Raw genomic sequence first — 16,496 nt, 5'->3', positions numbered from 1 at the left:
GAGTGCCAAGAGGCCTGCTAAGCTGTGGTCATGTTTTTCACGACCGTTGATAGCTTTGCGGGCAAATGGAGAGGAGAAGCGTGAGTCGGCAGTGCGGTACTACAATCGCCGGACTTCGCGGTCGCAGCAAAGGCAATGACGTTCCTTTGACGACGGCAGTGTTGCAATCACCGCGTGTGTGCGGCCGTCGGCCTGGTGACGGGCCACATTCGGTAGAAGGACGGCTCTTCGCCGGAGCAGCGACGACCGTTGCTCAGTCAGATAAATGACAGGATAGTTGATCTGCTCGTCGCTAGGACTCCTTGGTATGGTACGAGGTTCGTGATGGCGATGAACATGTGCAGCTGATATGGCGCGGCGTCAGAACGCTACGGAGCCAAATCGACAGTGGAATCTACGCCTAACGACCCCTTGCTACACTTGTAGTTTTGTTCGATCCAAGTAGCTCGCCATAAAAAGAGCAACGGCCGGGACATGCGGAATGCGGGAGATCGGAGCGGTGACCCTTCCTTTCGTTTCGTTGACACAAAGACAATTCCTCTTTGCTCACCGCCTCTTGATGACCAAGGAATCGCGTGCCATTGCGTTTAGGGGTCGGTGCTACGCAAGGTGATTTCCTTCAAAATGTATATATCTAGAACGAACTCTGATTAGGAGACGGAAACAATCCGAGACCAATCACTGGGGACAAGCATTTGCTAAAGAAAGATTGAGATAAATGATGACTGACTATGAAGGCTCTTCAAAACATCACATTATTTAGAAGTCATCCCATCGCTATAATTAAGCAACTCTCCGAAAATAGAAGAGGAGTTATGACGTGCCTGAACTACAGGATGTTCATGGAGGGTATTGTATTCTATAGTATTGAAAGTTCTCCTTGCATCCGGAGCGTTCTTAGATTATATGCACGACGTATGCTTAAGTACACTCACTAAAATTTACTTTGTGTGCAGTTTGAGCCAACGAATTGGTTATGAAAAACAGCCGAACTAGCCGCCGCGGTGGCTCAGTGGTTATGGTACTCGGCTGCTGACCCGAAAGACGCGGGTTCGATCCCGGCCGCGGCGGCTGAATTTCTTTGAAGGAGAAATTCTAGAAGCCCGTGTACTGTGCGATGTCAGTGCACGTAAAAGAGCCCCAGGTGGTAGAAATTTCCGGAGCCCTCCACTACGGCGTCTCTCATAGCCTCAGTCGCTTTGGGACGTTAAACCCCATAAACCAAACCTAAACCAAACCAAAAACAGCTGAACTTAGCTCAGTAAAGTAGTAAGCCAGTTGGCAAGACTTTAGTAAAACGATGAGCTGCAGCACAGTGATGGCAGAGATGCAGACAGCCTCATTGTAGTGCCTACCTCTGCCCCCGTGTATGCTTGTGGTAATATACCGGAAGGATCATATTTGCTGATGCCATGCTCTGTTGAGGCTTGATAATCTTGAAACGTTGGTGCTACAGCAAGGACGAGCAAGCAGTCGTGTTCACTGTATCTGCATCGCTTTCTATGATGTCCTTTTGAAGAACTAAGATTGGTCATTGTTCAGAATGCCTGATGTTGTCCCTCACAATAGTCTCCTTGTGTACTCTGCTCGGGTAACATGTGAGCTTTGAACTGCCGCTCATTATAAAGCAGATCAGGCTGCGCCGAATAGTGTTTGACCCCTGAAGGCCAGCTCAGCTACAGAGAAAAAGAATTGGTCACTTGAGCGCAAACTTAGCCGAATAAACTGATTAACTTTTCATCCATGTACTTTTTGGTCATTCTGGTGCTCTTGTGACCTTGACGTCATTCTAGTCTAATTTTTGCATGGCTAACGCGCACAGATGCCACCAAAAAGAAGCAACCAACATCCACTGCGCAGCGTCCGGAATTTGTAAAATTTGGCGCAAGTCTACCATGCAGTGTATGAAATGACTTTGAGCTTCTAATTCGCTTATCGTCCCAACGGCCACCCTGTGGAGCAATAAAATTAAATCAAATATTATTTTCTGCATTTGACACAAAATAAATCCAAAGAATAGGGGAAAAAATTACCAGACGAAAACTTGACGCGATCCCTGTGCCCTTATATTTCTTTGGAATAAGTGTGCTTTTAACTTACCTAGACAGAGAGCCGACATAAACGACAGTAAAGGTGCGCAACTTCCAAATGATCTTTAATGGCCTTTCTATGCCTGCTGGTTTGGTTTGGTATAGTTTGGTTTGGTTTGGGAGCCACCCTCTGCGGTGGCTCAGTGGTTACGACGCTCAGCTACTGACGCGAAAGACGCGGGTTCAATCCCAGCTGCAGAGGCTGAATTTCGATGAAGGCGAAATTCCAGAGGCCCATGTACTGTGTGATGTCAGTGCACGTTTAAGAACACCAGGTTGTAGAAATTTCCGGAGCCCTTCATTACGGCATCCCTCATAGCCTGAGTTGCTCTGGGACGTTAAACCCCAATAAACCAAACCAAACCTATGTCTGCGTCAATTTAGTAAACACCTATTCCAAAGGTCATGAACAAACCAGCCAGTCAGAAAACCTTATAGAAAAAATAGCATCAGGAACTAAATCTCTAAAATAACTTCACATAATTACAGCAAGGAAAAGAATGAGATACACAATAATAAGAACCCCCAGAATGATCGAACGTTCATGACACTACACAGTAGTCAATTGCACCCAGATTTAACCAGAATTCAGCAGGTACGTTAAGTTCGGCTGGTATATTACCGTTTACATCAACCCGTTGCAAGATCAATTCATTTAGGATCATTCTTATATGAATTTCAATGCTTTTCCATCCATGACCCTTCCTGGCTCACTCTTCCTGACTCATCCATGACTCTTCCATCCATGAGTCTTGGTTTCTGAGGGAGTTCTGCCCTTCTGCATGTCGTTTTAAATTAAACAGCGGTAAAACGCTTTGCTATTGAACTTCAGGCGTTCTTTATATCCTCTTATCAACCGGCAGTACGCAGCATTCGGTGAACATATATCTTTTCGAAGACATGCACTGAACACAGCGCTGTTTCTCGGCAGCTGCGGCGGGATGCTGTTCAGCATGGGTTCAGTTGCTGGAAGCATTTCGATGACGCCGAAGTCAAGAAGTGGCTGTGTACCCTGATATTTGAGCATAATAAAAATCCAGAAAGTCGACATTAAACTCCAAGCCCCCTCTACGTACGATGATCTTCAAAGCTCTATATTGCAAATTTCAACCTAAACGTCCACCATAATTTGTCTCACCATATTTTTACAAGGAAAATCTGTTTTTGGTGCTTACTCACGCCAGAAGTTCAGTTCCGTCACAGGCACGCTTGTCCTGCCGTTCTACGCGTCTTACACGCCAAAGAGCCGTGTGTCCCCCCCCTTCCCTCCCTATTAGTCGGCGAATGCGCTGCTCGGGCGAATGAATTGTGGCGAATTCAGTAGGTCACGCATGGCAGTAAGGCTAATGCCATTTAATTTATGAGTATGGGACCGCACGAATGTCATTAAAACTAAAGGCACTAAGCACTTAAAGGGAAACTGCATAGGTTTTAGAAATCAACGAGCTTAAGAGGGTCGAATGTGTGAAACCTGCAGGTAAAGCATGCGAAGTCTTTTTGGGCTAGCACTTGAAATAGTGAAGTAATCGCCGATTAAAATCCGGACGCCATTCCAGCTTCTCCGTAGCGCACAACGCCAAGTGGGGGGCGCATGATGACGTCATCGAAGGTATGGGTACATCTCCAACGCACAAACGCGTGCTTTGAAGGAAAAAAACCAACGCCACCGAAGGCGAACCCTGCCGAGAGTTGTTTGGCAGCATCTAACGCGTCAGGGCAGGGTGTGGCTGACGACAGCGGTAATTTGAAATCATACCTTCCATGACGTCACGCTGAGTTTCCCTGCACTTCTCCGGTGCATTGAGGAGAAGCGCAAAATTCAATCGTCGATTACGTCACTATTTTAAATGCTAGTGAAAAAACACTTGGCATGCTTTACCTGCAGCCTATAAAGATCTCTATCCTTGAATGTCGCGAAATTCTCAAAAAAGTGCTGCAGTTGCCCTTTAATGGCATTAAATTTGCCCGTGTGGCACGGGTAATACACGGCTGCGAAATCTCCCTTTTTTCACTACCTCCTCCCACTAAGCTCGCTCCATAACTTCCACACAATAATCTCAAGAATTTCACGCCACTCCTCCTTCCATCCCTGCCCAGCAACCCCGAAAAAGCGAATTCGGAAGAAAAGGGCAGCCTTTGCGAGTAAAAGGATACAATGCGTGTTACTCTGAATTGGTGAAAAATAGCTCCAGAACATGCAAACCCCTAGAAAGCACGAAGACGAGAAACAGGCCCGTGTTGTGATTTGCGTAGTTTGGCGCTATTTTTTCACCAATTCAAGCATGCACCAACTAGCCCAAAAAGAGTTGTTATGCAGTGTTACACTGCAGCTGCTACTGATTCACTTGCAGAAAACTCGCCGACGTCACTGTCGGCCGGCTTCAAAGAGGATGTTCGTAGAACCTGCTGCCCAGGAAGATGTGGGTTGAGGCACGAGCGGCTAACTGCGTTAGGTTAAATTTCGGCCAAGGCGGTCGCGTTTCGATGGAGGCGGAACGCAAAGAGGCGGCCGTGTTCTGTGCGATGCCAGTGCACGTTAAGGCTCCCCAGGTGGTATAAATTATTCCGGAGCATTCCCCTAAGGCGCCTCTTTTTCCTTTTCTTCTTTCACTGTCTCCTCCATACCTTCCCCCATGGCGTGGTATATGTGTCCGCATAGAAGTGAGGCAGTTAGTGCGTTTTTACTTTCCTCAAAACCAATTTATTTACTGCGCTAAGTGCGCCTGCTCACTTGGGCACCAAAATAGCGCGGCTACCATGTCAACGCTGTGTTAGATTTAGCGATAGTGTTGTAGGGTTGCAGCTCCTCTCCATCGGTGTACTCTTGACTGTCGTTTAAACCTAACGAAATGAATTTAGTTGAAGTCACTCTCATTCTTCACGCTTCTTCGAATTCCCTCCGTGCGACGAAGGCAGCAGGGTCCCGTACCTCTTTTAGAAGCCGCGGCTACCCCCACAGCTCTTAACTAATTGCTCATGTTAAGCAACAGCTCAGTTTATGTAATTTTCTTGACTACACGACTGTAGTTGCACTTGGAGTGTAGCGTGAGTGAATCCAAGAATGGCCACAAGAATAGAATTCGCTCCTTAATCTTCCTAATGTAGAAGAATGCGGCGAAAATGGTATTGTGGTATTTAATGTCGCACACTGCCCCACCAAGTCGATCCTTTTATTGTTATTGCTCGCAGTAAGCGTGCATTCAGAGAGCGCAACGTGCGCTGACACTATGTTGGGAATCGCGGCGGAGCGAGCAGAAAAGTATTTTCAAAATAGCAATATAAAAAGCTTTTCCATGGCAGCATTACTGCACTAAAGTGCATGCATATTATAGATTCTCCGGCAGAAATTCGAACCATCAATCCTTGGCGCTCGGCTTTCCGACATTAAGAAATTCCAACCCCTCAGCAAATAGTCGCGTCGCGTGCCTTTAGACGCCCAAGCACGTCGTGAGGTAACGCTGCCGGCTCTCAGGCCTCAGCCCTCACTTCAATCGATTCCCACGCAACTGCACCGGCGGGCTAGGCACGTCGTGAGACCAGCAGAAGCAAATAAAAGTAATGCATGAAGTACATTAAAAGCATTTCTCGCGAAGAGGGATGAATGGGTGCCGACAAGGACTGCATCGCGCACGTTTCTCTTACACGGAAGGCTTTGCCGTGAACTTCACGTCAGAGTTTTCAGGTGCTAGTGGGCGGCGTGAGAAAAAAAAACAGAAACGCTTTCATTGAACTTACGCACAGTTCTTGAATGCGAACTGAGACCGGCTTCAGTCTTTCTGTCAGCGCTAATGTTTATCCCTCCTTGCTTTTCTACTTTTACTTACTGTTTCTCGTTGTTCTATTTCCCGACTCTTGTGCAAGCACTAGAGGAATCTAAACTGATGGAATTCCTTCTTTTCTCTGCGCCTACAAAAGGCATTTTAATGCCAGTATTGAAAGGAGAGCATGCTTAGAATGCCTCGCTGGCCAGAAGTTGTTTCACAAGAGATGCTGTAGATTACGGATGATCTCCAAGCCTGTCTTCTGCTTGTCACATCGCTCTTCGATTTTATCTTTAGCGTTATTTGTTTCTGTTTCTCTCTTTCTCTCTATCGCGTTATTTTTTATCTTTATTTTGCACTATGTGTGCCCATTGTCAGCCAGGCACGGAGGCTCACTGTATAGGGTCTGTCTTCTTTGAGCTGCTCACCACTGAAAAAGTTTCTGACCACAAAAAAAAAATCAAAACGACGCAGTGTATTCACTTCCCCACGCTTGCCACGTTCTTTGTAAAGAATAGGCTGTTTAGTCTGACGGTTATTTTGGGGCTGCAAAATGTATACGTGGGGCGGGTGGGGCGAAAGGAAATGAAGCAACGCAATGCGCTTGATGATCTCATGTTGTGTCACATATGCTATATTTTTAAAATATGTGGCGGTCCTCTTCTTTTTCAAGTGATTCAAAAATGTACCTAAGATATTACTATCCATCGCCAAAAATGTGCACCCCAGTATTTTTATAAAATGTTTCGCGAAGAAAGAAAGAGACAATGAAAGAAACAAAGAGAGAAAGGCGCAAAGAAAGGAAGAAAGAAAGAAGGAAAGAAGGAGAGAAAGGAAGAGAGAAAGAGAGAAAGAAGAAAGAAAGAAAGAAAGGAAGAAAGAAAGAAAGAAAGAAAGAAAGAAAGAAAGAAAGAAAGAAAGAAAGAAAGAAAGAAAGAAAGCAAGAAAGAAAGAAAGAAAGAAAGAAAGAAAGAAAGAAAGAAAGAAAGAAAGAAAGAAAGAAAGAAAGAAAGAAAGAAAGAAAGAAAGAAAGAAAGAAAGAAAGAAAGAAAGAAAGAAAGAAAGAAAGAAAGAAAGAAAGAAAGAAAGAAAGAAGGAAAGAGCAGGCTGCTGTAGCTGTTGCAGTGGATGCATGCCGGAATAGTGAAAATTCTGGCTGCCTCAAACCACAGCTGAACTATTAAGGCGAAAGTTTTTAATGCCTCATACTGTCGTGACCAAGGAATGTTAGCAAGTGTATCCGTGTTTCGGCATCACAACTTTAAAAAAAAAAACTAGGCCGAGGGTGGGAATCGAACCAAGGCCTTTGAAGTGGAGAAGCTACCACTCCGCCACGAAGGCTCAGGGTTTGAGCGTGAAAAAAGGCGCATCTAGTGAATGCATGGGTTTCATAAATATAATATAATAAAAGAAAAAATAAAAAGATAAGAAAAGAAGCAAAAAATAGAAAATGAAATAAATAAAAATAAAAACAACAAAAAGTAAGAGTAAAAAATATGAAAATTAAAATAACAATAATTTTAAAAAACAGTGCGCTAGGAAATTCTTTCGCCTTGCAGCGCTTTAGAGAGCCAAAGTGGCCCCTGAATTTTATTTTTCCTTGTATACGATCTTGCCATGGTTCGATAAATGCATAACAAAGAAGGATACATTCCAAAGCCTGGAGCCTATCTCTTTACCAGGTACTACGAGGATAAAAGCAGTCTTTTGGACCCGTGGGCGCAACCGAACCTCGTAGCTATGTTATCATCTGGAGGCTCGACGCCATACTAGTAGAGGTCAAACTCGTTAGCACCTAGATCTCGTTTCGCATGACTTGGAAGCAAAATGATAGCCTGGGAAAGGTGTATTTTGGATCCCTAACATGTGACTCAAGTTTTGTTGTTGTTGTTGTTGCGCCCCGATAACGCGAAGCGGGCTTGCTTTTCTGTGACGCACGAAGTGATCGAGGAAGAGGAAAGCCTCGGGGTGCTTGCAGACGTTTCGTCAAAGCCCTCTTGTGAAAACTTTGGCAAGCACCCGGAGGTTTTCCCCTCCATTGTTCACTTTATACCTGTCAAAACAAAATAAAATCTGCTTGCCCCTCTCTACCGTGTTTTTCACTAAGACAGCTTGAATATGTTCAGGAGATGATCTGATCTTTCGGAGACCGTCACATGTACTGAACTAGTGTTGAAATTCTGTCCTTCTTTTTCAGACTTTTCATCGACAACGTGGCTAGCGGATAGCCAGGGCTGCCGCTAGGCGTCACAGTTGGCGGTCTCATGGTGAGGCACCGGCCCAGACCCTAAACTGCAATGACGAACACAACCCAAAGACTCTCCAGCCATGCCGCCGTAGCAGAAGCTCCCGGCAACGCCACCTCAAATACATCCCCACAAACCACTCCAAGAGGTGTTGCTACAGAGGCCGACTTCGGGCCGCAGTACCACAGCCAAGTCCGCATCACTGTAATCATCATCATGATCGCTTTCTCGGTCATGGGTAACTGCGTCGTCTGCTGGCGACTGCTACGCAACCACCGCCGGCGCCGCTATCAGAAAGCCCACGTCCTGTTCCTGAACCTTGCTGTGGCCGACCTTTTGGTGACGACGGTGACGATGACCTCCCAGACGGTCTGGGAGATCATGGGCCGCGCCTGGATTGCCGGAGATACGTTCTGTCGCCTCTTCAAGATGCTGCAGACTTTCGCGCTCGCGTCGTCCACGTACATGATCGTGAGCATAGCGTTGGATAGGCACTTCGCCATTGTGTACCCGCTCGCCAGTTGCCTGGCGCCATCGCATCTAGCAGCCGCCGCCTGGTTCGCCTCTCTCATACCCTCACTGCCCAACGTGTACATGTTCCGCCTAGTGGAGGCCGGCTCGGGGCTTCATTACTGCGCATCGGTGTTCTACGCCCGGAAGGCGGACTCGCCGCTTCCTCGTCAGCTATACATGACCTTTGTGTTCCTCGGAGTCTTCGTGCTTCCTCTGATCCTGCTGGTCGTCCTCTACGGTCGCATCCTGACAGAGATCTGGAAACAGAGCTCGGCGCTGAAAAACCGGCACCAGACAGTTTCGCCCTTCCCGAAAGCCAAGGTATGGTTGTTACATTATCATCTCACTATTCTCTGACGCACTAGTTTAGCCAGTTTAGTTACTAAGCTGTTCACGACCTCATTATCGTACCTCAGAAAGGCCGCCAGGGCTTCCATATGGAGCCTGTGCTGTGAAAACTCACTTCTGAAACCATGAATAATATGAAAAATTACAACACAACATAACCTTTTTTTTATTGTTCACATGCCTTCAAAACCCTTTCTTGGGCAATACATAGGGTTGGCCACAGGGTGCATACGATTAGGTTTCATAGAACGCAAATATTACACCTTAAACATGAATATACGCATTAAAAACAACAAAATATGAATGAACAAACTGAAACTTTGTTTGAAATTTGACAGTAGGAATGGATCGCCAGATTTAAATATCGAATTAGCACGAACAACTTTCCACAAGTAACGTACCCGCCCAGTGTAAGGAGTTCATGTACGGAGGACATGTATATATGTAAATAGATTTATTGTCAGTGTACTCCTCCCCCTGTCCTTTCCACTATCCCCTGCCCTCTTTCTTTTCACTTCTACACACTGCCTGCTAACCTTTGTTTCCGCTGCCCCAGCTCAGGTGCTTCCAGCAGCGATAGCAGATGCCGGGGTAGAAAAAATTCTTTTATCTTCCATATTCAATGCGAAATAAAAACCACTACTACTACTACTAGCCTGGGGCATATACCCACGGTTTGTTTACGCGCTGGTCACTTAAACGCTTTGCCAAGCACGAAAGGCTGCTGCATTCTTACGTAGCCTACTCCCTCAAGTTTTTACAGCATAGGTGCTTGCATCTTTCGTTTCCTTTCAAAACCTTTATACCGTATTGTGCGTTTTTATCGTAAAGACTTTCAAAATTTTTCTTACCTCAACCGCTGGCTCGTTTGCGGTGAAACTGCACACAGAGCTTGCGTATTATGGTAGCTTTTGTATCGTAGCAAGTTTTACAACGGTACATACTTAGTTGAGCCATGCATGATGCAAAAGCGTAACCGTCTGCGTCGAGATCGGCGTACCAAAACCTAAAACACCGAGTTTTTGCTGAAGGGCGGCAGTAGCGCCATCTGTCTTCCGCAACAAAAGTAAACAAGAAAAACACAGGACTTCGCGACGTCGTCCTGCGACGCTTTCGGAGAGCCACGAAAGCAGACGATATAAGCCAAATTGGATAAAGTCACTGGACGAAAAAAAGACGTCAAACGATATTGTTTTAACGGCACAGCCTCGTTAAAATAGTTGTTTCTGGCATTTTTTCCACTCAGTTGGCCGAAAATGTTCGAAGCGCTTATGACGCTTTCCACTGCAGAAGACAGATGGCGCTAATGCCGCCCTTCAGCAAAAAAAAAAAAACGGTATTTTGGGTTTCGGTACGCCGATCTCGACGCAGACGATTACGCTTTTGCATCATGCACGGCTCAACTAAGTAAGTACCGTTATAAAAAACTTGTTACGATACAAAAGTTACCATAATACGCAAGCTCTGTGTGCAGTTTCACCGCAAACGGGCCAGCGGTTGAGGTAAGAAAAATTTTGAAAGTCTTTACGATAAAAACGCACAATACGGTATTCTCTACAGAGCAGTCATGCCTGTAAAGCTTTATATGCGTTAAACAACAGCTCTAAAGCATCACCGAATAAGTATATTCAATGACAAAGTCACCCACCACCCTTTTTAATACTCAAATTCAGGATACGACAACGGACAACCATCTGGTGGAAAGAAGAAATGCTGAGGCTTTTTCCATATATATTCATCACGCTCTTGAGGCCTCCATCTTTCGGGGTGCGTTTCTCTGCATGCGCAGCGCAAAGAGAATACAGGTACGCCCACATATAACGACCGCAGTTATAACGGACGCTCTGTTATTTCTAGCGTGGAGCTACTGTCAAATTATGCGTTCGGGCAATGGCACTGCGTCTCAGATACAGCGAACAAGTCATCACCGTCATCACCAGCCCGACTAGGCCAACTGCAGGGTAAAAGCCTCTCCAATTAGCCCTGTCTTCTCCAACGAGCAAGTGTTTCCCGATAAATCGATTAGAGCGAACGAAGAGGTCCCGTAGACTCTCCTACTGTCAAGAACCCTGCTTTTTCTTGGAACAAAGAGCATCTCCAAGCCTCCATATCACCCCATCCCCTACATCGTACAAAAAGAACAAGGTGATCAGAAAAGCAATACAAAAAAGGGATGTATGGATTACCAACTAAACTTTTTTACCAGATGTGGCCTTCCTAAGACGCCTAGAGCTTTACGTCATCCTTCCTGTGCACGAGCATGAACAATAGCAACCCGCCTCTGTCGTCTGCCATTTGGAACACTCGACGGGCGCATTGGGTTGGAAGCAACATTCGCGTACACTACAGGCACGACACAAGGGCCTCGATGATGCGCGACTCTTTTTTTTTTATCCACAAGTGTGCTACTAAGCATAAGCTCAGAGGAGCTATGGGTATGGCAGGCGATTTGTCCGCCGAGTGACTTGCTGGCTTCGGCCATGATATGGCGAAATTCAGGAGAATGCAGTGAGCTGTGGAAAGGAAAAGTATGGGTGCAACATTAAGGGAAAGGAAGACGGCAGAGTGAGTCGGCGAACAAACGCGAGTTAACGATATCCTAGTCGACATCATGAAGAAGAAATGAGCTTGTGCAGGACATGTAAAGGCAAGATAACTGATGGTCGTTAATGGTACCAGATAATCTATGGTCGTTAATGATACCAAGAGAACGCAAATGTAACAGGGAGCGGCAGAAAATTAGGTGGGCGGATGAGATAATGAAATTTGCGAGGATAAGGTGGCCGCAGCTGGAACCGGATAGGGTTAATTGGAGAGGCATGAGAGAGGCCTTTGTCCTGCAGTGGGCGTCGTCAGGTTGTTGATAATGATGGTGATTATGGTGGTAAAAATTACGAAGGCCCTGCTCGTGCTTGTCAACCATAAGGCGCAACACGGGCTGCCTTCCCTAACTGCAGTCACTACTCTCTTCTGTCCCCGAACGCAATAGCCTCTTGACGAGAGCGTTATTCGCGGGGTCAAGGCGTTCAGTCGCCGGCACGTCATCAGCACATGCTGATAGCAGTTGACAGACCAGGTACCAGCGTCCCTGTTTGGGAATCGGATCTCTCTTTTCCCCTCTGTAGAATTACGTCGCGTGAATGAAATTTACTGCGTAGTGCTTCAAAAATTCCATCATTAAGGCACAGTTTATGGATTCAAGAACAATGATGGACGTTGTGGAGCACCAACGGTATTGGAAGCATGTGTATTTGAGGCAGCGCGTCACCGATGCGCAGCTGGCTCGACCTGATGTCGCTTGGGATGAATTCGTTGGTGTGAGTGATGACGCCGAAATTGGTGAGCCATAAACTATACAATATAATAGCACGCGAAGTACAAATACTTCTGCTCTCAGGAATCTGAAAAAGGCAATGATGAGGAGAACGACCTACGATAAGTTGCCGTGAGGACTTCCACCATGGTTGTATATCACGTTCGTAAAGTCGCGTCCGTAAAGTCGTAAAGCCGTCCGTAATGTCGTCCGTAAAGTCGTCCATAAAGTCGTCCGCAAAGTCGCAGACACTAGTTTAGTAAGCAGATGCGCATAACAGACCTTTTTACAGAATTAAAGGGCACCGTACGGCTTGTTGTTTTTGGTTGTAACGTGGAAAGTCTACTTACTACGAAATTCGATACAACGAATGAAATCCACATGACCTTCAAGTACGTTTTAAGTGGGCTCGACTGTATTCATTCTAATGTCGCGGCGTCCGAAACTGCCTAGGAGCGTTGTTGAACTGGCGCCAACTTCAGGCTTTTTTAGAGGCTATGCGTCCATCGAAATTAACGTGGCGGTAGCACCACATTCATCACACTTTACGACGCCGGAAACGTTAAGGTTATAATTTCTTAACATGTGCTCAACTCGTCGCCATTATCAGTTCACCTGCAAAGCGGGTTGGAGGAGGAAGCTTAATAAAAAAGCACGTAAGTTGCTGTCAACAAACATACTTAAGCCTGGTACTCTGCTCACAAGGAAGCGAAAAGAAAATGGAAACGGTAATGAGGCGTGGTAAGTTCACAAAGTAAGTAAAACAAAGGAAAAACGCTTAAGTGGGGTAACGTTTTCGCACTTTTAAAGCATTCGGTATTGCCTTGAGAAATCGCGGCTATATGTTGTCTGTTGTCGTATATAGCGAAAATACTGTACATGCCCTGCAACGATGTTACGCCTGTAAGCGAAAGTGTTGTCAACGTGAAAATCAGAACGCAGAGGAAATTTAATGGTATTACGACTTTTCTGTATACCCGGTAGCTTTTGAAACACGGTCGTTCATAAACGTTTACAGGGGTATTAAGACATGGCACTCGATTAATAATCTTTAAAAGTTATCCCATCTTTAAACCTGAAGAATCGCTGTCGGCCTAGGCGACATTCTGTTCGGTGCACATAAAACAGTCTTTAAATTACAAAGCTCAGGTCCTAGATTGTTTCTGGCGTTTTAAAAGCAGAAAAATAGTGGTGCATGCATATGGGTCTGTCTTAGAGACCCTTAATCTCTTACCTGTAAGCGAACTACTTATAGCAATTGAAGATATTCGCGTTTCGAACTAAAACAAACAAATGGTATTCGGTGCTTGTGTCGTGGCTTTCAATTTCTCGTTTGCCTACGCTGCGAATAATAAACCGGCACATATTCTTAAGTGTTTCAATGTATTAAAAGCAGGCTACCGACATGGTGCCTTCAGACAGACTGCTTGTACATAAGTTGCCATGAAATGCTGAACAAGAAATGAAATGAAGTAGATCTGTAATGTATGCAGTTAGAAAGGCTAACCCTCGCATTTGCTCGGCGCGTACTGCTGCTGAGTTCGAGACGAAAGCCTCGACACGCGCCGACATACTAATGGAAGCGAAATTCATAAGCTTCCATCGTAATAGTTTAATGCATGTCACTAAAGCTACTCGAGATCTAAACGTATTTAGAGACCTCCGCTGCGATATGCATAGCAGCACATATTAATGCGTTGGAAAGTGAAAGAAAGTTAATAAAAACAGTCTTCATGACGAGCTCAATTTAATTTAACGGTTATACAGTCGAACCTCGTTATAACAAAACGCTTTATAACGAAATAATGGATGTAACGAAGGAATGAAGATTCCCCTATAACGGGCTATAACGAAGCTACGGCTATAACGACGTGATCGCCGAGCACCTTCAACTTCGTTATAACGAGGTTGAACTGTACTTCTAAGTGCCACCATGTCATTATTTTTTTCTCCTCATTAGGTGAAAACTGTCAAGCTCACGGCAGCCATTTTCGTCGCGTTCCTGGTGACGAACGTTCCGTACATGGTGCTGGAGATGGTGCTGGCCTTCGCCGGTTCCGGCGTCCCGCTCGACCAGAACCTGGTGGCGCTGTTCGGCGTCATCTCGGCCTCGAACAGCGCCGTGAACCCCTACATCTTCCTGCTCTTCCAGAAGAGCAGCGGCCGCTCGAGGCGCAGGTGCCGTTTCGTTATGCCCTTCCGCAGGGACGCAGTGACGGGAAGCCCGCCTCCAGAGATCCGCTCCAGCAGCTACTCCGCCAACGGGGGCGCCGACCATTACATTGGCTCAACGAAGAACCGCTTGCCGACTGTGTTCACCGTGTCGGCCAGACACAAGAGCCGGAAGTCGTCCCCGGAGCAGCAGTCTGAACTGAGCAGCTTGTGACGGTTCGCTTCTCGGGGCCAGTGCTCTTCCCCTGAACGTTTCGGGCGTGGAGGGGAAAGAAAACGACCTCTTGTACAGTGTCACGCTGGTCATCATTGGTGAGAGGGACGCCCTGCAGGACTCAACGGGACGTGATTAAGCAGTGCGGGTGTCGGCCCCTTATAACTGACTCTTGTTCTTGGGGAATAAGTCGTCAACTAGGCCGAGAAGTCATTAGAGAAAGCCATGGACGGAATATTTGTCACCCTCGTGGGTTTACCCCTGTGTCATCCTTCCCACGGTAGTATTACGCAAAAAAGAACTATCAACGCAATAAAAAAAAAGAACGAAAACACATTCCCACTGGGTGGGGCTTTCCTACCGTACATGAAGTGCCTGTGCGGTGCAAACAAACCAATAAAGTGTTAAAAGTTGCATCGCTAATTGATAAATATTTCGCTAACGAGAGCCGTTCTGCAGACACTTTGGTTTCACAGTATAGTTGCTGTCAGCATTGGTCAGACGTAGCGATACCTTCTTAGCAGTCCTGTGCGGTGCTGGGTTCAACACTGGAGCTCTTGACGGCAGCAACGATGGCATAGTAACCTTTAGACAAAAGAACCTGAGCATCGCTACGTATTCAAGTGTGCTTAGCAGTTACGAGCAAAATTGTTTGTTTTCTCATACATAATTATTTTACTTAGTCTGTGTGATAACCAACCATCGCTTTTAACCTTCGGGTGCACGTGAGTACTATGTCAGAACGCGGTTGAAAATGCAAGTATTCTTTCTTACTTTCATTCCTTCCTTATTTCTCTCTTTTTTCCTTTCTTCTTCCCTTTCTTTCTTCGCGTAGTTATCTATCTTAGCAAGTCTAAGCCCTTCCTTAGGTTCTGCGTTGCCTATTAATAGGCACAGCACTCATGGTTGTCTGCCTGACGATGCCCGTAGAGAAGGAAGGCGTCAGAACCTAAAAACACACAAATAGTGGACGCTGCTGTCAGCAGAAACACAGCTAGTTCGAGCGGACTCAGGACACTTCACGCACTGTGGACTGACCATAACTCACGACAGCGGGAGATAGGATTGAGAGCAGTCTAAGGTAGCCCGGTGCGTCGTTTACTGGCGGCGCCCAACCTTAGTGGTGATGGTTGAGTCAGTGATCAATGGCTGCCCGGAGCTGTCACTGACACAGGCTCTTCTTACCCTTGCTTTGTTAACAAGCACGTCAGCTTTGTAAAAACTGCTCACTCGATAGAGAGAGCAAGCAGGCTAACCATGTACGGTTGGCTGCTCTGTACTGATTAAAGATAAATACTTTATAGGAAAGCGGATAAAATAATGAAAAGATGGAGAGAAAAAGAGAAATGGAAAGAGTGAAAGAGATAGAGCGTACACAATACGACGCGCGTAGAGTTTGCAAACGGCCGCTGACGCCTGTTTACTTCGGGTGCTGTAGCATGCGTGGTACGGTTTTTTGGGCCTTTGAAAGATCACGCTACACTCAAAGCATGGCAGCCTCCGAAAAGATCCTAAGTTTAGCTGGCTTGAGGCCACCCTCATGGTCAAACCCAGGGCGTCGAGACGAGTACGAGCACGAGGATGTTCTGTGCGTTTTTCTCACATCCGCAACCGTCGCACGCCCGCGTGTCTGTCATTCCAACCAAATGCGAATACGGTTTGTAAATGCAACTACAATCCACAGGGCACGCAACAAAATTGTATCGCAGCAGGGGAGGCCGGGCGACAAGTGCAGTTTCGAAGAGGGTTCTCGAGTACAAAAAGCATGAAATTAAAGTGCGTGGTGTTCATCCCACAAATGTGCTGTCCTCTGTTCAGATATTTACATCATGAACATGC

At 46.1% G+C, this 16,496-nt stretch overlaps 1 protein-coding gene across 2 annotated transcripts in view; it reads left to right on the top strand.

The window, feature by feature from the left end:
* The window catches only part of LOC149341412 (oxytocin receptor-like), a 32,790-nt gene extending 17,907 nt beyond the window's left edge, over nucleotides 1–14,883 (top strand). For both annotated transcript variants that reach the window (XM_089541966.1, XM_089541967.1), the window contains exons 2-3: nucleotides 8,049–8,931; nucleotides 14,232–14,883. In XM_089541966.1, coding sequence (XP_089398092.1) covers nucleotides 8,149–8,931; nucleotides 14,232–14,657 — 1,209 coding nt within the window. In that variant the 5' untranslated portion in view covers nucleotides 8,049–8,148 and the 3' untranslated portion in view covers nucleotides 14,658–14,883. The remainder of the gene's footprint in view (nucleotides 1–8,048; nucleotides 8,932–14,231) is intronic.
* Nucleotides 14,884–16,496: the final 1,613 nt, after the last annotated feature.

The sequence above is a fragment of the Amblyomma mixtum genome, chromosome 5 (genome assembly GCF_055824585.1).
Source record: "Amblyomma mixtum isolate Tamu chromosome 5, ASM5582458v1, whole genome shotgun sequence".
Taxonomy (NCBI): Eukaryota; Metazoa; Arthropoda; class Arachnida; order Ixodida; family Ixodidae; genus Amblyomma; species Amblyomma mixtum.
This window is presented reverse-complemented; position numbering and strand designations above follow the sequence as displayed.